The sequence below is a fragment of the Dermacentor silvarum genome, chromosome 3 (assembly GCF_013339745.2).
Source record: "Dermacentor silvarum isolate Dsil-2018 chromosome 3, BIME_Dsil_1.4, whole genome shotgun sequence".
NCBI lineage: Eukaryota > Metazoa > Arthropoda > Arachnida > Ixodida > Ixodidae > Dermacentor > Dermacentor silvarum.
Genome location: NC_051156.1, coordinates 136723020 through 136750867, shown reverse-complemented (window position 1 = coordinate 136750867; position 27848 = coordinate 136723020). Strand labels below are relative to the sequence as shown.

Genomic DNA, 27848 nt, shown 5'->3' with positions numbered 1-27848 from the left:
TTCGCGTAAATTGATCGAGACGTTCGCACAATTGGCAATAGTGCATCTCCTGCTTTGGGGGATTGGCCAAGAACCGAGTAGTTTTCAAATTTCCAATGCTATCCCACTGAAACACTTGCGAGAGCACAAACTGTGCACAGTTATCAGGATCGCCCCGAAACCAAAGCGCGTTACAAAAATGCGTACACCGGCGCGCAAGGATGCAATAAGAGAACAAGAACGCGAAGTAGGCATTGCGCAGTGCATGGTGCCTCCGTCTTCTTTAAGTATGACGCTTTTTTCGGCGTTGCCCAGCAATCGCTCCGTTCCTTTTAGAGCGCCGTCGAATAGGCTTATCAATTTATGCAAGCTACCACTGAAACGTGTTCGCTACGGCACTAATTCGGGCTACCTTCTTCCACACCAGTGAGCGAAGGCATCGCGTCGGCAGCCCATGGAAACGAGCCAAACATGCAAGATTTTTCCGACGAAAACACGAACCTAGGCGAGGCAACCCCGGAGAGAGAGAGAGAGAAAAAAAAAACTTCTACAGGTGGGACGTACGTATTGGCTAGCAAAATAGAAAAGCTATTGTACGATACCTGGCTTTCTACCATGTGCTGAGAAGGCGAACGAAAAGGGCAAGAACGTCCGAGATGGAAAAGAAAGAAAGAAAGAAAGAAAGAAAGAAAGAAAGAAAGAAAGAAAGAAAGAAAGAAAGAAAGAAAGAAAGAAAGAAAGAAAGAAAGAAAGAAAGAAAGAAACATAGAGATCGAGAACATGTAGCGCAAAAGATAACGCAATAACGCGCGCAAAGAAACTCTACGACAGGCGCAAACGGTATAGAAGCCGCCGGGCTGAACAATGGGATAGGGATCCGAGTCAATTCTGCAGCTCCGCGGTGCGGAGCGCGCGCTACACTCGTATACAGTAGCGGCTGTTATTCGCGCCGGCATTGTTTACGATCCGTTTTCGGGGAAGCCAAAGTTTTCTTCGCTGGAAGGCGGCAACCGTATTCGCCGATGGCCTAGGTGGAGCTGGGAGTCGGGCCGATGGAAGCCCCTGGCTCGAGCCGGACGCTTTTTCTACGAGTGTCGCTTGCACGACGGGTGGGCTGGTGCAAAAAGAAAGACGCTGCGTTTCGAACGTTGCCCAGGATCGAAGGAATCGGTGTCGAAAGACTCCACTAACGGTGATGCGCTGTGCAGTCAGCAGCGCGTCTCGTTTCGTTACGACGAGGCACGGGGCTTCGGATATGCAGAGAGATGAGCAACGCGGTCGTGTTGGGGAGCGAGACTAATGAGATCCTCGGTGTTGTTTGCAACTTATTAAAAAATAATAAGGAAACGTCTGTGCCTTTCTTTCGTGCTCTTAACGCTGTTGGCTTCGCACCGCATTGATATGCGAGCTGTAAGATCTGGCATACCAAATACACAAATAAATAACGTAACCTAACCTATAGCTTAACATACCTAAAAGGTTGTCCAACATAACTAACCTAACCTGGTATACCTGAAAGGCCGCACGAGGCTTAGTACTAGTACGGATTTCGCAATGCGCCTGGCCTATTCGTAGCTTTGAAATGAAGCTCTCTAATCTTGATCTGCGACCTCGTATTTTGTCCCAACTTTAGGAATGCTGCAAGCACGTTTCAGAGGACGGACAGAGCTGCCCATGCAAAAAAAAAAAAAAAAAAAGAACTAAGTTCTTGGTCCAAAGCTCGCAGTAGCACGTTCTGCTCACTAAACACGTGCTGCAGCTGTGCACAGATGGTCTTTACTCAGAAGAAGCAGCGAAAAAAAAAAAAAAAAAAAAAAGGATATCGTCACCGAACGGCCCCTGCAAAACTACTTCGCCGCATACTTACTCACCAAGCGGCGAAGCCGCAACTTGGGACGCGCAATCTTTTGCCGCCGCAAGGAGTCACCACGTGACTTTTCAAGTTAATGGCGCTAAGGTAATTCGAAAAACAAGAAAGAAAAAAAGCCAGAGAAAGAAAAAAAGTGCAGGTGGAGTGCTTTTCAAGCGCCCATTTTCCGCAGACTTGCCATTTCCAGGCGCGCTCTGAGGTCTGAAGAGAAGGCACCCCCTTCACTCTCTCTCTCTCTCTCTCTCTCTCTCTCTCTCTCTCTATATATATATATATATATATATATATATATATATATATATATATATAGGAGGACCGAGAAACGAGGCATGACGTTCCGTTAGGGCAACAAGATGTTCTCGAAAATTGATGTTCTGGCGCGCCACACTTCGAACATCACGCGGATGGCCGTTTTCGTAAGTTGCGAAGGAAATGAGCCAGGAAAAATAGCCATAGGAAATGGTAGGCGGGATCAAAAAAAAAAAAAGCACGACGGCACGTTGGGAGCAAACGGGCGACTGCTCACAACCACAGGCATAGCGCATTCCACTGAGCAGAGCGAAGGCGCCTTGCTTGGAATTTTATTTTACAGCATTACGCTATACATCTACAGCACGGTGGCATGCTGACGCAACTGCGAATAAATAGAAGGCTCGAAATACCACATAAAGAGAGGAACTGTGCATTAAGAAAGAAATGGCGACACCACACGTTTCTTGCAAAACTCCTTGGCGAAGTCCATTCTTTTGCTTCGGTTTTAAACCACCCGCCGGGTCATTGCGTCTCCAGATTTAAACCTTTGCTACTACCCCCCCCCCCCCTTCGCCCCCCCCCCCCCCTAACACAGTGTACCTAACTGTATACTGTTTTGCTAGTTTTAATAAGCAAACCGCACGCCATGTGAGCGAACAGGACGCAAATGACTTTCTGCAGGTTGTTTTCAGAGGTCCAGCAAGCTTAAGGTTCGCAACGCCTAAGGAAATACGACAGAGCATTTGTAGAGGACGGCAGATGTGACAGATATTGAGAACAATGAAAGTACTGGATGAGTCGCATGACCCTTTGACGCGTTGGAGGTTAGGGTGCAAAACACCATTTTACGTGTTGTCTGTACACTTATGGCAACACGGATGTGCAAGGAGCCACGGGAAAGGACGAGAAATGCGAATGAGGGGGAATCTTTTACTCACCGAGACACACAACTACAACATTACGCCATCAAAGCTTAATAAAAGCAGCAGAACAAAGAGGTGATGATCTGCCAGTTCAAATATAAGCGATAATTCATTTGCGGTTTGTTCTACCGCTAATAATAACTCTCTAAAAAAAAAACAACTTGCAATTACATCGAAATGGGAGAGAGAACGGGAGAAGGAGCTGGAAGGAAGTTAGGCGTAATTTTTTTTTAAATTGTGCATAAATAAACACAATAAAGAAAGACAGACGGGGGGGGGGGATGTTGCCAAATTTCACGTTTTCAAGCTGATTCAAAGGGTGCATCTTCGGTTAAACAAGACTAGTGCGCGTATTGCAAGTGGGCGTTTTGGGACAAGATCACCTTGCAAACATCGTCCGCAAGGTAGGCAAGAAAAAAAAAAGAGACAAAAAAATAGAAAGGCAGAAGGAACGGAGAAAGAGAGATAGCAATGGTTAAGAATACGACGATAAAAAAAAAAGCAAGGGAGAAATGAGGTCAATGGCTGAAACGCTCTGCATGAAAATCGGCTCTACTTGCAATCTTCTTTCGGGTCCATTTCTTTCTTTCCTTTGAGTGGCCGCCGGCGAGTCCGTATTGTATCTAAGTTTGGTCTAAGTTACGCCATGAAAGTACAGATACGACGGTGTCAAAAGTTACCATTAAAAAAAGGAAGGAAAAAAAAAAAGACAGCGTGAAATGGGGGAAAAATGGTTCTTGAAGCATAACGAGCGTCACTACAGCGATGGTGGATGACGGCAGGCGTATTTTTCGAGCCGATAGGATCCAGCGGAAGTCGTTTACCCCGGGCACATTGACACACACACGCACAAGAAATAAAGAAAGAAAGAAAAGAAAGAGAAAGAGGATAAAGCGTTGTGGCATTAGTCGAAGAGAGAGACAGAGAAACTGTCGCTGGAACACTTCTTCGTGGACAAGGAGAAAGGTTGTCGAGACAAAAAGGAGACGCCAGGTGCCAGAACGGTTTTTTAAAATTATTTTCGTGTAGTAAAATTAAAAAGGCAGTGTTTTTCGGGGCAATTTTTGTCTTTGTGAATTTTTTTTTCTTGTCGTTCCGCACCGTTCACCGCCCACACCATACTTGCCTTTCCATCTCTATCTCGCCTTCAGTGCGACGTTTTTTTTTCTTTCTTAATTTTTTAGATTAGAAATGTTGTTCCCATCACGGAGCTGACCAGAGTGCGGAGGTGTTCTAAAAAGTGTTCTACAGAGTGAGTTTCTCTCTACATCGTAATTGCGCGCGGCTTATTCCGTTCCTTTTCTTTTCTTCTTTTCCTTTTTTTTATTATTGCTCACACGCGTAAATGCGGCTGGTTTTTGGCATTTGCGCGGAGTCTGCACAAGAGCGTTAGAAAAATGTGATAAAGAACCGGCAATTATGAACGTTCTTGAGAAGCAGTTTCGCCTTGCCCGGAGATAGGCTTTATGGCATCTCAATTTTTGAAGTGTAGCAAATTTCAGTAAGCGCTGAAATTTATGTTTTCCTTAAAAATGTGGCACTCCCGAGGGACTCAATTTGCACCTGCTCAGGAACATTCTCGTTTTGCGAACTCCCTGGAACATTTGTTCTGTGAGTGAACTTCAGAATTGTATTTGTTTATATTTCTTTTCTTTCTTTATCTTTTTCTTTCTTTCTTTTGTAATCGTTGCTGTTATAGCGATGATTATTCGAGGATGACGACGCTGACGTTCAATTTCCCCTCCGCCTCGGCCATTCTAGCGAGGACGGTTAAGACAGCGCGGAGTATGACGCAGTCTTAATAAAAGAAGACAGTTCAAATTAAATGGTGCCGGATCTCGACGTCTTTGCATTCGGATCCCGACAGATCGGAGAGCCGGTGGTTGACGTCTTCGAGATTGGTGACGCCTTCGAAACGCTGGTCGCGATACTTCTATTGGTTTCATCGTTTTGAGCACACATATCGCGCCAATTTAAGAATATAGTCGGTGCCATGCACAGACACCGACAATTCCTTAAGTGCAGCAAACAAAATAAAAAACAAAAAAAAAACACAAAGAATACCAATAATAAGAATAGAAAGAAACGACTACAATCATCAAGAAGACGGCGTGCAGTATTTGTCCCACCAAATACGATTGGACGTGAGTGCGCGGCGGTAAAGTTACGGCCCGCTCAAAAAGGTTAAAAAAAAAAGAACTGAGAAAGAAATAAAAAAAAATAAAAAGGAAAGAAACTTCCAGAACCGTTTCCGAACGCTGCCTTCGATCTCGTCTAATGGTCTGTCCATTCTTTTTCGGGAATCGTACAAGAAGCAAGCTCGATGCCATGATCGACTCACATTTTTTGTGTCATTCCTCTCGGTTCTTTCCTCCATTAGAAGGATTAACATCGGTCTAGTAACTCCTACATCTGCTCGTAACCTTAGCTTCCTGCGTCCCCGGCGCAGGAGAAAAAAACTGCTCGATTAGAGTCGACACTACCCTTTCCCGGTGGGCAGCTTGATCTGTATAAGCGGAGAACAACGAGTTGTGTCACTGAAATGAACGCGAAAGCACTGAGGATCCCGTTTAGATAAAGGAGAGAGCGGAGCATGGAGGAAGTAAAGGCGTCTGCTGGGCGTTGCCGTTAACAGAGAGGGAAATGCGCGTATCAATATTATCTCTTTTACCTCCGGCATATAAGATATGTGTGTATGCGTGTGGGACGGACGGACGGACAAACGGCCGGCCGGCCGACCGACCGACCGACCGACGGACAGAGATTAGATAGATAGATAGATAGATAGATAGATAGATAGATAGATAGATAGATAGATAGATAGATAGATAGATAGGCCAGATTTGTTTAGGACGCTGTGCTTTTCTGGCGCTTTGCCTTCCCCCTTTTTGATTCTTGCGTTCTTTTTTTGTGTGTGTGTGCGTTCTACTACAGTAGCTAAATTACTTGGCGGGAGAAAAAAAAAAGGGATTAGAAGAATATTAAATGCTCATCAGGTTCAGAATGAAAGAAAAGACAACATGCAGCCATATTTTCGTGGATTGTTACATGTATACGAAGATTACAAAGACATGTTGGTGCCTCCTATAGCGCGGTAGCCTACAAGATTGAAGCAAGAGCAGGACCATAGTTTTGAATTTAATATAGGCGCGAGACGCTCAAAAAAGCTTTTAAGAGTTACTTGCTCTTTGTTGTCCTTTGTTTTAGGACACGAAGGAAGGTAATCGATCGCATAGACGAGGCTCCGAAAACAGGAGTACACGTTCGGTAAGTAAGAAGGGCAAAATGCAAGAGGGTAAGTAACGGTAACTCCCAGTCAAACAATTAAAGCAAGAATCCCTCTTAGAGGAAATACGTGCTGACACTCTGTGTACTGGCGGCTCTTGAAAGCAGTACGGCCAGATTCTGTGCATGCGTTTTATGGTGTGTGTGTCTTTTTTATCCTGTCGAGAAAACGTTATTCCATGTTTAAGCTCGTTTTCTTTTACATGGGTGATGTTGAGCTCACTGTCAAGTGAAGATGGCAGCCACATAACTGCATGCTTTCGGCTTTAGGGGCAGAATGTCCGAGAGAATTTCTCCAAATTTGATTTCATGTATCTTTCGTTACTCGGCAAAGAAAGCAGCATAAATTCATAATGCAGACAGGATTATGGTAGGTTTTCAACAATAGACCAAGAAAACGAGCGCAGCGTGTAACATGGATTCGCTGAAACGTCTGCGTTATCGCTGAAACATTACGTTTATCACGTTCATCATTACTGTGCCTCCTGACAGAAGGTGAAGTCACCGCAAAAGTGAAGTCCATTTATCCACGTCTACGGTTAGATGCCGTGTCAGCGTCATCTTTCCATCATCGTTTCCATTGACGTCATGTCATAATTACTGTCGTGTCGTCGTTGTTATCGTCGTTGCCCTGGAGCCACTCGTGTGTTCGGCCCTGTGAGTGTTCATTCCTTGTTGACCGTGTTTGATGGGCTGGGTAACGTCGTTAGTGCAGCACCAGCTATAGAACCTAATGCTAGACTTTGGTGCCAGATATATCTCCACTCTTGGCGGCTCTTAGAGCTCTTCTTTGAGTCGCCCTCCGCAATAATTATTGCTTTGTCCCGACCAATGAGACCAATGCAGCACGTAGGTCCACAGGCAAGCACTGGTGACCGACGTCGCAGTGACGACTCTTAGCTCCGTAATGAAAATGAAGAATGAGCAAGAGTATATTACGGAATGGTTTGGAAGGAGAAATAATATAAGCGACGAAGAGTGAGCGATGTGTTGGAGACTGTTGCAGGGAAGGACAGAATATATCCTGGGAGCGGTAACATTTGCGACGCTGTATCCCTGCGTCTCGCTTGAATCACTGATAACAGTAATGCAACTCTTGTCCCTACTTCGTCGTCGGATATACCGCTCGTTTAAGACGCTAACATAAGCAACATGTGGTGTTCCAGACGCGGCGCGTGCTATGCTGCAGCTTTGCGGCACCACCAGCCTCGCCAACTATTGGCGAGCGAGACACCGATCGTGCTGCTTCAATTATTTAATACTTTCGAGCTTGTGCTAAGTCACCAGAGTTTCATCGCCTAATGACGCTCTTGTCTTTGTTATCAGGCGCGTTTTCGCTACACCGGCTTTCGCTTGCAAGCGCCCGTCGATTTTTTACGTGCAGATCTCAGGGCAACAGCAGGTTGACCAATTGCAAGACGCAGGTGCTGCACCTTTCCAAGTGTTTTTGAGCGAGCGCTAAAGTGATCTTACAAGGGTGCTGAGCAGATCGCGGGGACGTAAACGTATCTGATCTTATAAAGGTGCGTAGTTTTAAACTTATACAAAGCCCCCCCCCCGCTTCACAAAGAAAGAAGAAAAAAGAAAGAAAGAGAACGAAACCGAAAAAAGCTCACACGAAAGCCAAAAGGAAATGGGAGGGCCATACATGCCTACAGAGCTGGTTTATAGCGTCTCATCGCGGTGGTCCGCCTTAGTAGAACTACTTAGCACCGATCCACATTCGCCTTGATTATTCTACTAGTATCGGCATTTTCCCTTCTATGTGCGAACTTCTCATGCGCAGAGCGCCAACGGGAGATGGCGCCCGGCTGACATGGCGAAAGTGACATCAACGGCGCGCTAAATCGATATAACGGAGCGCGTTACAACGTGCCATCTGCGCACACATTATTACTTCCATTAGCGCCGACTCTCAGACACCGCATTCGTAAGCGCTCGCTTTAAAGCAACGCGCATGCGCACTTGACGAGAAATGGCAGTATACCGGTGGCGGTTAGGCGCTAACGGCATACATCCCCAGCCACATCCGCCGCAGCAAGCTATAACGATACTTGAGGCGTCGTGACTATTCCCCAAAACGGCTCTATAGCTAAGTCGAATCTGTTGCACCCGTGATGTCGCTGCCGCTACGAGTCCCAAGGAGGCGCGAGCAGTATAGGAGGCGTCATGGCGCGCGCGTTAAAGCTGTTCCCCCCAAAGCACGCGCCGGGACAGCATTGCAAAACGAGAGAGCAACAACACGCGACGCGACCTAAATAAACGACCTCATGCAGTGCGCCAGGGGAGCTATATAGTCCCGTTCACCGAGCCAAAGAGAGCGGTGTCACACAGAGAGAAAGCCGAAGAAAACGGGAAAGGGGGTTATTACTAATTACCCGCGCAAGACTCGTCGGAGCTCGCGGTAGCGTTAACGCGGCGTCGGCCGCGGGGTAACACGTATAGGGTGAGGCTGTGGAGAGGGCGCTAATTAAGAGGACTGCGGCGCCTGATCCTTTGACCGGTTCCGCGGTTAAAGCACCTTTTCGTGTACGCGCCGCCCCTTTTAAAAGATGCACGCACGGCTTTAGCGCCGAGCTTACGTATAATGATGCTTCTTTAGCAACAGATGAAACTCTGAGAGAAATCAGGAGAGAGAGAGAGAGAGAGAAAACAGACTCTAGAAATTTAGGCGCAGTACGACGTCGTTTTGGAGAGGAGCTCCGCGGCGCATTGAGCAGAAACGGCGGCCTCCTGACGAATCCGCTCTCGTTGGCGCTGAGAGTTCCAGGCGGACGAAAGTAAATTAGAATCTCGGGCTTTAGAAGATGGAAAGTCGGGGATGGAAAATGAAGATGGAATAAAAACTGCAAACGAGCCCGGTACGCTGGGGAGTGGTTCGACGGGGGAAATTGCCTCGGAACGGCAGTGTATACCGGCGGGATTCACTTAGCGCGGCGAACACGCTTGACAACGGCGAAAAGGTCTCTTTGGACGGGGTTTTCCCGCGCGTATAACCCAAACACGGGTGCAGCCGACGGTGTTTCGGCTTAAATTAAGCTCGCAGAAAGGAACCGCGCTGCGAAACCGCGAGGACGTGTATATGAGTGCGAAACTCGGAGAGTCAGATAGAGTTGTACGGAAAGCGCGGGAGTTGTTTAAATGTAGACGACTGGCACGCCACTGAGAGTATAGCGTATGCGTGGTGCGCAGATGGGAGGTAAAGGAAGCACGAAATTGGTTATCCGCTGAATATTTCATTTACACGCATCGAGACAGATCTTCAGGGTGTGCAGATATCACGCTTCTCCTTGGTAATTGGCCGGTGACTTATACTAAAGGAACACGACCCTCGACTCGCAGACGGGGTGAACCTTAATGACGTGCACGTGAAGCCGGAACAGATAAGCAGTAAACAATTAATCGAACACACGAATCGCTGCTAATATAGACTGCACTATAGACTGAACAAAGGAGCACCACTAAACAAGAGGATGCGAAATGACGCGTTCGACAAGGATTGTTGCGCGAGCGATTTCACTGAAATGTTGCTGCTGATGGAGATTCCTAATGGCACCCCCCCTTGAAAGGAGGCGGCGACTAACAGTCATCTAGCCTGCTTGAGCTAATCAAATTTTACTGCATCTAGCAGTCTATAGCATTATGCTGAACACACTGAGAAAGTGCCATCTACAAAATGGCGCAGGGTGGCGTGAGTTGACACGCAACAGGAAAATAAAAACACATTACGTGGCAGTTCCTGGCTAACAGCGCGCTCGGCAGTGAAACTGTAAAGCTTTAATTCAGTCAACAACAGCGGTACATTGTTCTCCGTAGCGAAGCCAAAATGCTGAGCATACGTCGCCGGAACCTGGCGCCCTCCTTACTTTCACAAGAATACCCTATATACGATGCCGGCGTTGTTTCAAGCGTCGTCGCACTGGGTGCAGCCAAAGTGCCCCTATATTGTTTGAAGAAGCCACTATAGTATCCACCTACAGACCGTACTTAAAATCCACCGTCACACTTCGCGACTCTATTCGCACCAATTTGGTGGGGGAACTCCAGGGGAAACGCTGCTGCAACCGGCTTGAAAGCGCCCGAAGAAGGCTTCTCATTTTCTTTTTTTCGTGCACGCGTCGCGCAATGCACCGTGTCACACCATGTCGCACGATGCATCCGCTTTTACACAACACGTCATTCTCCATTGCCCCGGCCAGCTCGCATTCAAGCTCATGATCGACCAATAATTAGCGAACTAGCTCGCATTAAGCCCCCCCTTTTACAACATCCAAGCAACTAACTATTCAAGGCGCACAGGGTGCCACGGCGCACAATGAAGCACAATTGCATTTCCTGGAGCTCGAGCCGTGTGCCATTGTATCGCGCCGCTGTATATGGGGAGAGTATCCGCTGACGCGCGTCGGCGTTAAAAAAAAAAGTGCCTAAAAACGCGCACGGCGCTGGCGCTTAATTAACTTTGTGGAGCTCGGAGCGACGTTGCGAGCAATTAAATATCGTCTCTCCCCGGAGAGTCCACGAACGCACCACGATTACCTTCCGTAATGAAGGATGTCGCTTTCTATCTTGTCGCCAGGGTAACTGACGAGACGAGAGCCGTGTTGCTGCTCGCGCTGTCGCAACGTCACGAGCCTGAAATCTTCGCCGAGTTGTTCCGAGATTCCCGAGAAGAACATTCCATTGCGGGGGGATAACCTTCAGCTAAAGCGTGCAGGCGCGCATAGTTTCAAGAACTTGAGGGCACGCGTGATAGCGAACATTCGGCAAAGTTTTAAAGCGCTAAAGCGAAGTGTGAATCATTGGACAGGCTAAGCCTAACGATGGAGGATTTCGTTACAGTGTGCCGATGAAACCCGGAGTTTCATAAAGTGCACCCAACAGGTGAGTCTCTTTGGAATGCGGGGATAGAACCCGCGACTTCTTGCACAGCGCCAGAAGGCCATATATATATATATATATATATATATATATATAGCCAAGGGGAAGGAGCCAAAGGGCCAAGGGGATATATATATTTTCAAGGGGATTTTACTGCTGGTAATTATACACAATAATTCGTTATATGCGGGTTCAATATATCCGGGTTCGACTGTATATATATATGTATAATTACCAGCAGTAAAATCCCCTTGAAAATGTTTGCATGAAATTTTTATTTTATATATCGAATTATCTAGATATGGCACTTTTTTTTGTGATCCCCTTAAGGTTCGATATATCCGGGTTCGAATATTCGGCGCGCGCCAGGCTGGTCTACGGCTATATAGAGGTTTGAAAGCGACCACAGTATCAAAATACGTTCGTAAACGACTGCGGATAATCTACTCGTAGCAAAAACTATCAGTATTGTTAGAAGAGCAAAGCTGCGACCTACGTTTTCTTTCTCTCTCTCTCTCTTTTTCTGTCTGCAATATCTTTTTCTCTTTCTGTCTTGAATCACGAAATGTGTGAGAAGATATAACACCTCAGGATACGGGTGTTTTTCGAGCCGGAGGATGCGACAGCACCTACACGGTCAAGTACACATCGACACTGACAATATGTGCCGAAACACATAAAGATGCAACGACTGCAGCGCAATGGAAAGTCGGTGTATAGACGGCCGCCTTTCGCATGGTTCAGGCCTCGCCGAAGTATGCAGGACAGCGGCGAAACCCCTGGTCTCGGCCATCTGGCTTCTACGGGAGAATGGAAACGCACTTTGGTGGCGGCGAAAATCCAGAGTCGCGCCAAAGAACGCGCACCAATCTGAAAAAAGCAGACGTCGCAAGTCGGATAGGCCGCCGAAACCGCGTGTACATAATCCAAGATTCTGGCTGTCAGTTTCCTTCGTCGTATACCCTCGGACTGTCCGGTCAAGATATATATATATATCATGAAAACAAGCGCTTAACGCGGAGAGTTGAAGAGCTGGAGCAGTATACCAGGCTAAATAACTTGGAAATAAAAGGCATCAAGTCAGACGAGGATCCTGCTGACATTGTCAAAAAAATCGGTGACGTTCTTAAAGAACCAGTTGCTAGTCATGATATTGCCACGTGTCACCGGATCCCAACACGCAAGCCAGGCGAGACCAATATCTTGGTTCGCTTTGTTCGGAGGGATAAGCGGCATGCATTTCTTGCTAAGGCCAGGAAGCAAAAGCTAACAAATGACCAGCTCGGCTTATCTGGGACCGACAGCGTTTATGTGAATGAACATCTTACGCAGACTAACAAACAGCTTCTTGGTGCCGCTATTGCCCGCAAGAAAGAAGTGGCATGGAAGTTTGTCTGGACGAGCGGGGGCAAGGTTTTCGCGCGGAAAGATGAACGCATGGACGCTGTTAGGATTCAGGACCTAGCTGATCTTACGAAGATGACTAGATAATAACATTATTCCGCAGCATGCTCATCATTCCTGACTTATCACGATGCTTTTTCCACCAGCCTGTACTAGATACAAAACTGATCATTTTAATTCTAGCTTTAAAAGTGCCAGCAAAATATATTTCTCGGCTTTTCATTTAAATATCCGTAGCATGAAAAATAAGCGCGACGATCTTGATTTATTTCTTGGGTCGCTGTCGGTGGAGTTTGATGTTATGCTTTTTTCTGAAACATGGTTTGGCACTGATGGAGACGTGTGTTGCTTCGATGATTATACTTACAATGGTTTATCAAGGCCCCATGGAAGAGGTGGTGGCCTTGCTGTATATGTTAAAAAATGTCATTCGCACTCTGTTGTTAGCGATGTTACAGTCACAAATCCCAACGTTGAGTGCTTAACTGTATCCTTACAGAATATAATTGTTGTGGCTATGTACAGACCCCCTCAGGGTAACAAATCGCAATTCTTTGAGTTCTTGGAAAGCCTTCTCACTTTCCTTGACTCTACTAAACTACCTTTCATTGTAATGGGTGATTTAAACATAGACCTATTATCAGATGATTCTCATTCAAGGGAATTGCAGAGCCTCATTTCTTCTTACGCCTGTATAAACTATATTACTTTGCCTACTCGAATAACTTGCAACACAGATACTCTGTTAGATATCTGTATCTCAAATGTTCAGCTTCCACACACTGAATCCGGACTATTATCCTTAGATATTAGTGACCATTTGCCGATATTTTGTTTTATACCTCTCAGATTAAACCGAGTAACAAATACCGTTACGCATATGACCAGAGATTTTAATGATGTTGCTCTCAACGAGTTTCGTAATCTAATCGAAGATACCAATTGGGAATCTATATACGGGATATCTGAAGTTAATACAGCATATTCTGAATTTATTGATATCTTCTTAACCCAATATAACGCAGCTTTCCCACAAATAGAGAGAAAAATTAATGTCAAGAAGTTTAAGAAGCCTTGGATGAACAAATCACTTTATGCAAGGATAAGAAAGAAAAATAAAATGTATCATGAGTTTCTCCACAGCAGAGATCTAGCTCTGCTTTCTCAATTTAAACAATTTAGAAATAAACTGAACAAAGACTTAAGAAATGCTAAATCTAATTATTACATAAGCCATTTTTCTCGAATTCAGAATGATAGTCGTAAAGTTTGGCGAGAGGTTAATAACTTGAAAAACAAAACTAAATGCACACAACTTAGTGAAATAACCACAGCTAATGGTAAATTAACTGGCCTTGAGCTATCAAACGCCCTGAATGACTATTTCATTAAGGTCGGTTCACCAAATATTGTTACGCAAACTTCGGTTGATAGTTTTATGAGCCTCACCACTCCATTACTGAATTCTATAGAACTCGCACCAACAACCCCTCAAGAAGTAGCTACATTTATCTTTTATTTAAAGAACGATGTATCTGCTGGATATGACGACATAAAAGTAATTCCCTTAAAGTATGTATGCACCGCTATATGCGATGTCTTGTCATACATTATAAACCTTATGTTGTCAACAGGTGTCTTTCCGGACAAATTAAAACTGGCTCGAGTGGTGCCAATATATAAAAGTGGCGACATAAATAAACTGTCCAATTACCGACCTATTTCAGTATTACCTGTTCTATCGAAAATTTTTGAAAGCGTTATTAATTCTAGGATTGCTAATTTTCTGCATAAATACAATGTCATTGCTGATTCACAGTATGGGTTTATAAAAAATAGGTCCACGGAACAAGCGCTGTTAGTTGTTAAAGACAAAATAATAGATAATATTGAATGTAAAAAATATACGCTGGGCCTATTTTTAGATTTCCGCAAGGCCTTTGATTGCGTACATCATGACACTCTCCTTAAGAAGCTTTGTGACTACGGGGTTCGCGGTATTGCACTGAACCTGTTGAGAAGTTATCTGAGTAATAGGTCCCAATACGTACGAACAAATAACATCTCCTCTTATACACAAACAATAATGCATGGTGTCCCGCAGGGATCAATACTGGGGCCTTTATTATTTATTACATATATTAATGATCTAGCCGATATACATAATTCCCCAGATCTGGTAATGTACGCTGACGACACAAATCTTTTCTTTTCTTCCCGCTCATTAACTGCCCTCCAAAGTATGGTTAACACTTATTTACTGAAGCTTCGTGATTGGTTATACGCAAATAAGCTTAGTTTAAATATAAATAAAACAAATTACATTCTCTTCAAGCCGATCAATACCGTGGAACGTTATTCTGTACAGATTTATTATGATAACACAAAAATTAGCCAGGTTTCTTCTCAAAAATTTCTCGGCGTGTGGTTTAATGAAAATCTTTCTTGGTCTGTACATATCTCAAAACTTGCTTCCGAACTGAGTAAAATTGTTGGTCTGCTTTTTAAGATTTCTAAACTCTTGCCTGTTTGGTTAAAGGTGTCATTGTATAACGCACTGTTCTTTTCAAAACTATCATATTGTAATCTTGTATGGGGTACGACTACGTCTTCAAACTACCATAAACTACTGCTGCTACAAAAAAGAGCTTTGCGGGCTGTTGAGGGCTATTATGGTCCACCACAAAATTTACGTACACAACCCTTGTTTGTTAAACATCGCATACTACAAGCTGACCAAGTCTATTATCTACGGCTGTTGCAATACATTCATCGAAACCGCTTGTACTCTGTAACTGACAGGATCATAAATTACAACTTTCGTAAGGTAAAACTACGAGTTCCGCGAACACGCACGAATTATGGTAGACAAAAGCTAAATTTTCAAGTAGCCACAGCCCTCAACAAGTTTCCCTTTACTGATGATTTCTTTTTATCTGAAAATGTGTTTAAGAAAAACACGAAACGACGTTTGATTGAAGGCCAAATTGAAATGTAAAAAAAAAAAAAATGTAATCCACCGTTTTCTTATATGTACGTTTTTTTTTCTATCTATCTTTGTTGCGGACAAGTAGTGCAGTCGCATATTTCTTGTCTTAATTCACCAGTCATGTATGCATTGTGTTTGTACGTGTATGACTTTGTATGCTTGAGTATTACCTTGCACATGATTGTCTTTTTCCCTAATTAAGTTTCACTGTGCGCATTGTAGCATTGTTTTTGACATATTTGTGGCACCTTATATGCACATTTTCTTTTTTTCTTTTTTTTTTACTGCCAACTGTATGGGTACCGGGGCCTCGTCAGGCCTTACCGCCTTTTGTCCCGGCCCCCTCTTTTCTTTGAAAAGAAGAATAAACTTCACTTCACTTCATAGGAAACCAATCGCGTCGAGCGCTCGGAACATTTCTTCTCGAAACTGTCTCGCCACTATTACGCATGCCTACAGGTAGCGACAACTAACACGAGAAATAGAAGTATGTATAAGAACGCGCATTCGGATGGAAGGAGCACGGTGTCTGCAGTACTGGGGTGTATGTTTTTTTTTTATTTTGGTGACGGCAGCGCCTGTCCCACAGGAGTGGAAGCTTTTCTTTTTATTTTTTTTGTCTTTGCTCTCAAGCGGAACACGATGGAACGAACGAACGCGATGGAAAAAGGCAGAGAGAATGAGAGAGAAGATAGATAGATAGATAGATAGATAGATAGATAGATAGATAGATAGATAGATAGATAGATAGATAGATAGATAGATAGATAGATAGATAGATAGATGTACAGAGAAGGTATAGGGAAGAGATATATAAAGAGATAGATAAATATACAGACAGGTACGGAGAAGAGTTGAGAAATGGGTAAAAAATATTTTGTTAAAGAGGGCACAGATAGAGAGATAAAAAAAAGAGAGCGAGATAGAGAGTGAGAGAGACAAAGAAAAGTAGGGAGAGAAGAGATACGGGGAATAGAGAGAGGTGAGGAGGAGAGTGTCGTAATGTGTCTGGCGAAGTCCGCGCCTTCCGAATCGTTTCATCTTGCGCGAGTACATTCGGCCGCGCGGTGACAGGTACTAAATGCACGACGTCGTTCAGCCCCGGTTTGATATAAATACCGGCTGCGCGCACTGAGAAGACGAGCAAAGCGCGAAAGGCTTTACTTTTGTTCTCCCCTTCATTGTGACACCCGGCTTCCGCGACAATCTCTTGGTGCCAAGTCTCCCTGTCCCCGAGTGGGTTCTTCCACGCAACTCACTCCATTAAAGCGGCGGGCGGTGTTGCGTTAAGAGAAGAGCAATAAAAAAAAAATCTAGGCGTATAACACGAGGACGGAGTGAAGGTTAAATGAGTCATTTGCGCTTCTTCTCTGGGAGGAAGACGACTACTGAGTCCTTCACTTTTCCGGACTTGCGTATTTCAGAAGACTGCGTCACTACAAGTTTGCTTAGCTTACAGCTGCTGAATGTGTCTACAGAGGGGGTTTTATAGCCTGGAGCTTTCGTACAGCTCGGATTACAGAGACGCCAGTTGCAAGCATAAGGTTGCGCACGCGCGCACCAGAACCCGGTGCTTGGATCTTGCGTCCACGCAGATATTTAAGTATACGCGCGGCGTCTCTTATTCCTAAATTGCCACGCGCCCGAGCTCGCTATCGTGGCAACCGCGGCAAGCAGCGCACGTGCTTGTCTAAATCATACAATGGCTACGCGGTGTCGACCTAATTTGTGCAATACCTTTAACATCACATGCTAAGAAAATAAGAAAAAAAGGGGTTTAAAGGGCAGGAGGAAGAGAGAGAAGTATGCAGCAGTCATAATAAGTGTTGACGGGTGAGTCCCAACCGTCCTTTAAATATAATTAGTTGAAGAGCACGGAATTAGAGTAAGCAGTAACTAGCAGCATCATGGTATCAGACGAAAGCGAACCGCTCATTCATAAAAATGCGTCTATAGGCGTGTTTCAAAGCTTCTGTTTCTCAAATAGAATTTAGCGGCGAAAAAGAGTCACAGCGTCACTCCACGGCCATAGCGCTGTTGAACATGAGGTAGGGCACAGGATCCGAAATACGAGGTCGAGGGCGCGATTCCCGGCCATGGTAGCCGCATTCCGATGAAGACAGAGTGCAAAATCATTGGTGCGCCCGGGTTTCGGCTTACGTTGAAGAAGCTGCTGCTCCACGTAGTGAACGTTAACCCACAGCCCCCCACTACGGCGCCTGTAATAAATCCCCACGTATATAGGCTTGGAACTTTGTGGCCTTTCGACGAGCTGCGAAATAATTCTAGCTTAGCTTAAGTGTCGCGAACCGGAAGTTGTTTTGCGACGTGCTATGCTAATCAGCCAAGATACAGCAGCTCCCGACGTCAGAAAAAGCAGCATTTGTGTACACCGACGACCAAGCGATAAGTGGATTGCACTCGGCAAACATGCACGGCGACCCGACGTTATCGGGGACTTCCTGCCACCGGACACGTGTCCGCGCGCCTAATTTCCAGCCGACGCCGATAGCCGCGGCCCCGTCGAACGATAGCGCGCTTGCTATGCCTTGCAGCTATACCGGTACCCAACGCTTGTGGCAAATTGAGATGGCCTGTCGAGATTAGTAGGCGCGCGACTAGACGCAACGAGCGATAACAAAGCCCCGGAACGCAGGCTCAACAAGTGCGCTCACTGTCATCGCGACTGTCATGGCAGCATATATATATGACCTGGCGCCTTTCGAGCTTTCAGGAAAGCATAAAACGCCCGGTATCCTGTGGACACGTTGAAGGGGAGCCGCAGCTAGTAATTTCGTTATACCCTTCCCGTCGTGATTGTTACCGAGTTTCCCTCTTCGGTGCAGTCGTCACCGCCTGTCGCAATAACTAAGGGGCGCCAAGAACTCCCTTTGTTACGCGCGCAGTGAGAGCGCAATTAAAACGATATAGGGACGTACTCTTAACAGAAACAGATAACGACGAACACACTGCGGGAATTAATGCCGTTTCCAAAACGCTTCTGCGTGTGTACTCCCTTTCCCTGACGTGTCCTTAGCGATTTCCACACAGACGCGCCATAACGAGCCCGCTATACGCCTGCTTAATGACTCCCCGCTTGCTCTTTCATGCGGCAGCCTATATAGGGAGAGCGTGGCCGCGCATTGGCGCTTCGGATTGCGCCCGCCGACCCGGCGTATAGCAAAATCGGGATCTTTAACAGGCAAGGTCACTTCGTGTCACGGTCTTCGACGACGTACACAAAGGAAAATTGGGAGGGGGACGGGGGCGTAAAGGTGACTAATGACCTCCAGAGAAAGGCCGTCAGCCTCTGCTCGCACTGGATCACTTTCTCTCCTTTTTTTTTTTCTTTTCTTTCTACCTTCTTCTCCTTAAAGATCTCGACACCGTCGCTCTTGTAACGAGGCTATCGCTCTCGCTAAAGTGCCGGTTGTTCGTCGTCGTCGTCACGGTTTCCCGTTTCTCACCCGTCGAGCGAGGAAGAATCCTCACAGCGGAGACGAGCGCTGAGGGCCGTACTCTCGTTTTCGGCGGCGACACCCTAAAGCGGGACAGGCCGCGATTAAATGGCCACCGCCGACGCCTCACTCTTCTTCTTCTTCAGTCTCTCTCCCTCGAGAAGAGAGTGCGTCTCGACACCTCGTGTATACGGTACATATAATGATGCTGTCGCCCAAGCGACGCTCGCTGTACGCGCGGGGCGAAACACGATGTGCGCGCCGCAGCCCCAGACCCGTCTTTTCGGTCGCCGGTCGTTGCTCCGTCATTAGAGCCCTTGCGAGAGCGGCACACGCACGCACATTTGAGCGCGAAACGAAGCCCCGACCTCCTGGCCGACCGGGGGTCTGCGGGGTTAAAACACCGCCGACTGCGACGACGATACGCTTTTAAGAAAAGTACTTTCAGACTTGTGCAACGCGCGGTATATATAGATATATACATATGACTTGAGCGACGCTATACAAGGTAAACAGAACAAGTACTTGGTTTCAATGGTTTCGACCGGTGGACCTGTCTTAATCAGGGCTTACAAAACCCCGAGGTAAACTCTGATGAAGGCGAGCCCACCGGTCGAAACCAATGAAATGAAACACGTGACCTGTGTACCTTTGTAGCGTGTAGCGTCGCTCAAGTCTTTTACGTTTGAAAGGTAGCCTGAAGAATTTCTCTCTGCTTATTATATATATATATATATATATATATATATATATATATATAATCACAGAAAGAAGGAAAGAGTGTCGCGAAATGACCATGTATAGGGAAGCGGGGCAATAAACAAACCACGGTGTTGGGCTCCGTGCGAAGCGGCGTTGACAGGGCGCATACTGTAAGCCAAGGTACCATCCGGGACTGTTTTGGCACGCGCGAGTTTTGAGCGCGCAAGTATATAGTTTATAGACGAGCTCTCGCGCACGCTCACATGTCGATGTGCAGTATCTTGTACCAAGAGTATCTTGTATCGCGTTGCTCCAGTACGCTTGGAGATTGGAGGTACGGGTTACCTCTGGCGTCAGCGCTTGATGATAAAAAGGGCTCTTTCCTGTGACAATGCCTCGAGCTCCTGTTCGCGTCACCACGACGTGAGTCATAACGCCATTGGATAAGAAAGCAATTATTTATCGTTGGTTTGATTGAACGGCTCAGGCGATGCCGGTTTCGCTTACTAGATCGTAAGAAGTAAAGCAAGGAAAAAAAAAAAACGAGGAATGGTTACTCATGGCTGATAGAGCATTGAGAAGCACCACACGTTTTATGCCAGACCACTGCGGTCCAGGGTGCAGCTACTAATACGAGGAGGCGACTCACCGTAGGATGACTCCTTTGACCGCGGGAATGGACTCCTGTAACTGGATGTCCCCTACATCGTCTTCTATCGCGACGGCGAGGTACTCTTGGCTAGGGACCTGCGGGGATAATGAAAGAAGAGCATTTGAATACGCAACACAATGACAAGTAGAATAACATACATACATCATTCTCATGCCACGTGCTTATCACAGCGTTTCATATAAGGAAATTCTGATATAGGATAGGTGATGCCCGCCTCTCCCCTCCCCCCCTCCCCCGTTCCCCCAACAATCGAGCAACCATTGAGCGAAAAAAAAAAGCGTATGTACAGTGCAGTCACTGCGATAGCTTGATCACGCAAAAGGCATTACTGTACCCTCTCTTCAAGAGTATGACGTAGTCCAAATTCAACACATGCGTATTCTTTAGGTCTCTTTCGAGTCTTAAACCAATACACAAAAGATGAACAGAATACTAACTGTGGTCACATCGTATTCCTTTTCTCAGCACCCCCCCCCCCCTTTTTTTTTTTTCTGTTTGCTCAATGAGGTGTCATGCTGGCGTCGCCTTCACGTTTCTTTCTTTCTTCTCTCTCCCATCCTTCCCTTCTCCTCTCCTTCCCTCTTTCTTTCTTTCATTGTTTCATATTTTTCCAACGGAAGTCGAAGCCACTTGAACACTTCCGACGGAAAACGCGGCGCCAGCCAGGCTGGAGCAAGTGCCGTCTTGCTCAAACTACGGTGAATCACGAAGGAACAAAGGAGAGAGATATATATAGTGAGAGAGAGAAAGAAGAATGAATGAAAACGAGGGCAGTGCGTAAGGGAGGCGCCAGGAAGCATACAGAGAAAAGGGCGGCGACAATGAACGGCCTCTTGTGGCGCATAAATGACCGAGACATGTCCACAAACGCCTCCCGCGGGACAGCTCCATCGTTCGGGGATGGACGCGTTGCTCGGAAGCCGTCCCGGAACAATGGCGCAGAGCCGGAAACGGTCGCGCGCCTCCGCTGCTGCTTCGACGGCAAGACGGGAAGGCATGTATACGTTCGACGAACGGAGGCAAAGCCCGGCACTGCCACGCTTCTGCTGCGCCACGGGAATAGAGGGTTGTATATGTGTGTGGCTTGCCCTAACCACTGGCTTCTATGAGAATGCACTGTGTAGCATGCATTTCACTGTGCTCGTTGAAATTCATGGTCTTTTCTCTTTCCTTTCTTTTTTAAATGTGCTTGTGTTTGAAAGGATTATCCGAAGAATATCAAATGATTTAATTATTGGGCTGCTAAAAAAAAAAAAAACGACGACTGTTTCGGTGCGTGACAACATTAGTTGGTGTATGTAAGTCGCTGACTATGCGTTACTATTGATTTATTCTGTGAATCGGTTCTGTAAATGATTGAGGGCTGCGACAGCGATGCCGATAAGATCTAAGCTGCGGGAACAATAGTCACTCTCGTTGGGTCAGCACACGAAGTATAGAAACAATAACTGTTTATTGAAAATAAAATAAAGAAATAGGAAAGGAAGAACATTGCTTCTAACTGGACCACAACTACCCAGCGCAGTCTGCTAACACTTGCAAGGCGGCCAGCAGCTAAGGGATGGGGGTATGGGAGTAAAAGGTCAGGGGCAGAGGACAGCAGAGAGGGCATAGAGATAAAGACAGCCCACCGAAACGAGCTGTTGCCAACCTCACCAAGAGACGTTTAGTGTGGTGACCCAGCGGGTGTTAATGGGAGCAGTATAGTGTCTGTTGCCGCTCTGGCACCGGCTAGGCGGCAAGGGAGTTCATTATAGTTGCTGAATACGAATGTATACGCTCTCCTTGTCACTTGGCGAACGCCTGAGTAGTACATGATTTACTACGAGCTTCGTCCGCATTCAGTGTCGGTTTCGGTGAAGCCTAATAATAAATCAAGTTTTCGGATCGGCCCCTTCATGCCCCAAGACCGCAACGCATTCACAGAGTCACCGCTAGGTGTCAGCAGAGTAAGGAGGCCAGCACGCGTGGAACTATGAGCCCACACCGGAAATCCATGCGTGCACAGTCACCGCGGAGTAGTTACCTTCTGGGCTTGAGAGCGCTATGCTACACATTATACATTCAGTGTGAGCCAGGGTTTTTCAGCACTTGTTCACCAAACCAAACCAGCGTTAAGAGGATAAGAGAGAAGATGATAAACAGCGGCGGATCTCGTATATAGATAAGGCTATTCTCTGTGTACGTAAGCCAATGCCAGAGTCCTTTAATACCCTTGTTTAAAGAGGTACTTTAGACTCTGGTAATGCACAGGCCTGGTGTTTGTCTATAATGGTTAAGAGGGCAGTGAAGAAGAGGTTATCGGAAGAAAAACAGCGAGCACACAAGAGGGATTATGAATGTTTACGGAGCAAGAATGCAAGAAGGAAGGGGAGGGAGAAAAGCGTATAGGCATTCGAATCACTTGAGCGCTTCTTCCTGAACTCTGGGTATCCTCTTTCCAAGAAAATATGAGAAGAAAGACGACTCCTGGAAGCGTCGTTTCGTCGAATTGAACCGACTCCCAAGTTCTTCGGGTTATGAATCCCCCCGAGCCGTTTAAAATATACGCAGTCACAACCATGTTGTGCCCCCCGTGATCGATTCGTTTATGCGAATGCGCAGTAACGCTCGGTATACGCGACAAGTTTCGTGCCGTTTTTCAAGTTTTCCATGCCTAACTAAAATCAGTCTAAATCGGTCGAAATCCTTGAGCTATCTTTGCTGCAGGCACGCGGGTATCATTGTCTTCAATTATAACTACAACTTTAACTTCAGTTTTGTATACCGTGGCTTCCGCTGCATCGTTTTTTGCGTCGGCGCCTTTGTTTTGATGTTTCCGCCCGTTTACCGCCAAGCTTCCCATTTACCGTATAGTGGGTTTGTGCTACTACTATTGGCACAAAGTTCTTGCGGTTATAGGCAGGTGTACCGAGAAAGAGATTCCGCTTGGTTTGTGTGGTTTGTTCGATTTGTTTGTTTTTTAGTCTTGGAAGCACTGTTCACTTTCCAAAAGTGGCCCAATCCGGCAAATATGCCCCCCCCCCCTCCCCCCCATAAAAAAAAAGAAACAGAAGAAAAAAAGCACCCAGGAAAATGATGTAGCTTCGGCACGGGCGCGCTCTTCGACGGGAATCATGCAGCTGTGCTCAGATTGGACTTTAAGGGGTCGGTCCCCCCCCCCCCACAATCTCCGCCTATTTTCATCCTTAGTCCATAGCGAACAACAGTCTGGCTGAATTGCCGTTCTGCCAGGCGGCACGAATTTTGCGACGATCAGCCAGCCCCCTGGGCGCCGTGCTTACACAATTCCGGTGCGTTTTTCTGTCCGACTGAGAGTTATTTACTGAACGAAGCGAATGCTGGTGGGACCAGCCTGCAGCTGCTTCGTGCATGTTTGTATAGGAATGGCTCGTCGCTAAAGAAAAAAATAATTGAAAAAGATAGTAAGGATGGATCTGCATATATTGCAATCGCGGCATTGCAGACCCTACTGTTTGACATGCTCAAATGTGCAGCTATATATATATATATATATATATATATATATATATATATATATAGTGCGCACTTTTAAGCACGAAAATGGTCGTGTATATACTGCATGTGCTAGCGAACTGCATCATCGCTGCTGATATTCATGTAACTTCAGCAACGTTTCCGTTCCTTCAACAATTTGTCTGATTAGAGAAGTCGGCGCCATATTTGTTACCAATATTTCCACTATCGATCAATCAATAAATTAGTCAATCGACCAAACGAAACCATGGCTGTCGTATCGTACCGAGTATTTCGATGAAGTGGCTGACTTATAGATAGATAGATAGATAGATAGATAGATAGATAGATAGATAGATAGATAGATAGATAGATAGATAGATAGATAGATAGATAGATAGATAGATAGATAGATAGATAGATAGATAGATAGATAGATAGATAGATAGATAGATAGTGCAAGCTTGCCCGGGTCACGGCCATTCATGTACGTCCCCGGCAAGCATCCCTCATTCGATGTCTGCTAGTTCCACTATGTCCGGCAGCTGGGCGGCTCGCAGTATCGGCGCGTTCCAAGACAACGGCACTGCCTCGCACACGTCAAACACCGGTGGCACCGCGCGTACCTCGGCCACCGATGCAAGCGAAAGGCGCGAGCAGCCGGGCACAGAAGGGCAAAAATGAGGGATCAATAGAAGGGGCCGGCCACAGCTCGAAATCGACTATCCCCTCCTCTCTGCCACCCATCCTTTCCTTCACCGTACAACGCCGAACCAGCCTCGGGCAATCGGGCTGACCGGGCACGGCAGCGGCGTATTCGCGGTGCCCTTGAAAGTTAACGGAGCGCGAAAAAAAGTTTGACGCGCCGTGTCGCGAGCTGACACGAAGCGAGCCGACACGGCACGCGGTTACCAGCGCGTAATGTGACGAATGAACTTGTCCGTGCGAAAACGCAAATGTGGCGCGTGTGGCGCAAGTGTGTGTGTGCGTGTGTGTGTGAGCGTGTGTGCGTGCGTGCATGCGTGTTCGCGCGCGCGTGCGTGCGTGTGTGTGTGTGTGTGTGTGTGTGTGTGTGTGTGTGTGCGTGCGTGTGTGTGTGTGTGTGTGTGTGTGTGTGCGTGCGTGCGTGCGTGCGTGCGTGCGTGCGTGCGTGTGTGTGTGTGTGTGCGTGCGTGCGTGAGTGCGTGCGTGCTTTCTGCTGTTGCTCAAATACGCGAAACGCAGTCCATTGTTCATGAACAATGATTGCGAGGGACGGAGAGACTTATTTACATGAAGCTGAAGGGGCGATCGGTATGAGCCTTAGCTTGCTTGCTCTGGCCTACTATATATTCTGCACTGGGGATGCTGGAAGAAAAAGATTGACGAGTTATTATTATTATTATTATTATTATTATTATTATTATTATTATTATTATTATTATTATTATTATTATTATTATTATTATTATTATTATTAAGAGGAAAGAAAGCGAGTAAATGTTACATCACGCGCGGTATTTCTAGAACCCGCCGGGGTGGCTCAGTCAGCTAAGGCGTTGCGCTGCTGAGCAAGAGGTCGCGGGATCGAATCCCGGCCCCGGCGGCCGCATTTCAATGGAGGCGAAATACAAAAACGCCCGTGTGCTTGCGTTGTCCCCCTTGTGTAATAAATGAAATTGATATGAAAAATAAAGTGATAATAAATGAAATGAAATAGTGCACGTTAAAGAACCCCAGGTGGTCAAAATTAATCCGGAGCCCTCCACTACGGTGTGCCTCATGATCAGAACTGGTTTTGGCACGTAAAACCCCAGAAAGAAGAAAGAAATACTTCTAGAGCCAAATATCGAGTCGGTTATCTAAGGATCCCACATGGTCCTTACAAAACATATATTTGTGCAGTTTGCAAGCAGCCGAAATGCAGCTTTTGTAAGTCGTATACTTGTTGCGAACGCCTGCGGCATCGGTCTGGTTGCGGCCCGTCGCAAGACGCATGTTGATATGTCCGGCGGGAGTGCCGAGCATAAGTGCTAGTGCAAAGTACGTTTTTGCTGTGCGCGCTGCTGTGAACATGCCTTCGTCACCGTGAGATGTTGTTCTAAGAACTCCACACCGAAGAAACATGTGTTGCGACGGTTCACAGATATAAAAGTAACATGGCGAAGGTGCATGAATCGTGTAAACAAGATATATTTATCTTGTTTTGCTGCTATTGAACGGTGAAAACGTTTCAGACTTCGGCTTCTTGACGTTTGTAAGCAGTCCATTACGAGTAGTTTAGGAGCCGTACTTAAAAAGGTGACACTAACAAACGCAGTTGAACATTGCGTAAGATACCCTTTGAGATGCTCTAGGACACATGAGGCTTACTCAATGCTCAAGAATTTGTGACATTTTGTGAAATTTGAAACAACGGAAGGTCACACATTTCATGGAGCAAATTAAGTGATAGACCGTCTACCACTTCTCGATGTATATAAATTTCAGTGCGAAATGACAATATCAAACTGCTCCCCCCCCCTCCCCCCACTTTCTTTCACACTTCTTCTAGAGCCTTTTTTCTCCCTTACAGATTAGCACCTAGGTACACGAATGCTTCAACTCCGACAATCTTCTCTGCTATTGATTAAAGAGCTTGCTCCCTCTCTCTCTCCCTCTTTACGACATAACAATTGACAGCTTCCAGCGCATTTCTTAGGTCTACATAGCAGCACCTGTGCCATAGGTCATCACCTTTATCGCAACGGCTGCGTGTAATGCCACACGTTTCCTCTTCGTGGTGGCTAAGGGGCTCAGGCGCTCTCCTGCCGATCCCATAAAGGTCAACACAAAGCGCTCATTCAGTCAACCCACATGGTAAAATTTAAAGCGGAGCATTCAACTGCGGCGCCTCCAACTTATCAAAAGGTGTTGTTGCTTTGAGCCGTTGATAACAACCAACCAACCCAACCCAACCCAACACAAAACAAAACAAAACCGACCGACCGACCGACCGATCGATCGATCAATCAATCAATCAATCAATCAATCAATCAATCAATCAATCAATCAATCAATCAATCAATCAATCAATCAATCAATCAATCAATCAACAGATGAATCAAAATTGCGCTTCATACCCGGAATACCAACACGCATTACGCACGTGCCGGTGGAGTATAGAAAACTGAAGGAATAAGTGGGAACTAGCAGTAACACCTACGGCTCACTGGACGCAAAATACTAAAACACGAATTCACACACACACACACACACACACACACACACACACACACACACACACACACACACACACACACACACACACACACACACACACACACACACACACACACACACGCACACGCACACGCACACGCACACACACACAACCGAACGAACGAACGAACGAACGAACGAACGAACGAACGAACGAACGAACGAACGAACGCACACAAGATGAACGTAGCTGTTCGCGCCAGTTCGAGTAACCTTGGGCGCCGGCGTTCACCCGCAGGAATTCAGGCAAATTACCACAGCGCTCGCGGGCGATCGTTTTCGATCCGGATTTCGCTCGAAGGGAGCGAAGACAAAGTAGGTGCTCTGCGAGTCATGCGGTGAATTCGCTGACACTGTTATTCAATTCGCAGCAATGTCCAGCGGGCGAGCGAGAAATCCGCGGCACGAATCGGGTCGGCAGTGATGTGTGTGATATCCTGGAGCGGTAGTGCGTGCACTTCGTGCAAGACTTCAAGAACGGCACGGTGCAGAGGTTAACGGAATGACGGTCCTGATCGGCGCGCAAAAGCATGACTGTCTTTCTTTTGTGTGTTTTTTTTCACGAGATTAATTTTTCTCACCTAATTTCACGCGAACATGCGGAGAATAACTCGGTGCGCACAAAGTTGCGAACAGTGATATAGTGCTTCCGTGCTACTCCCGAATTTCACGAAGTGTGTTCGGTTAGCAGTCAGTCCATAGGACAAGCGCCTTCACA

At 46.3% G+C, this 27848-nt stretch overlaps 1 protein-coding gene across 5 annotated transcripts in view; it reads right to left on the bottom strand.

Annotated features, from left to right (window-relative positions):
• LOC119445813 (pleckstrin homology domain-containing family G member 5-like) overlaps nt 1–27848 on the bottom strand; it is a 676589-nt gene that overhangs the window by 120681 nt on the left and 528060 nt on the right. For all 5 annotated transcript variants that reach the window (XM_037710104.2, XM_037710105.2, XM_037710106.2 and 2 more), the window contains one exon: nt 20390–20487. In XM_037710104.2, coding sequence (XP_037566032.1) covers nt 20390–20487 — 98 coding nt within the window. The remainder of the gene's footprint in view (nt 1–20389; nt 20488–27848) is intronic.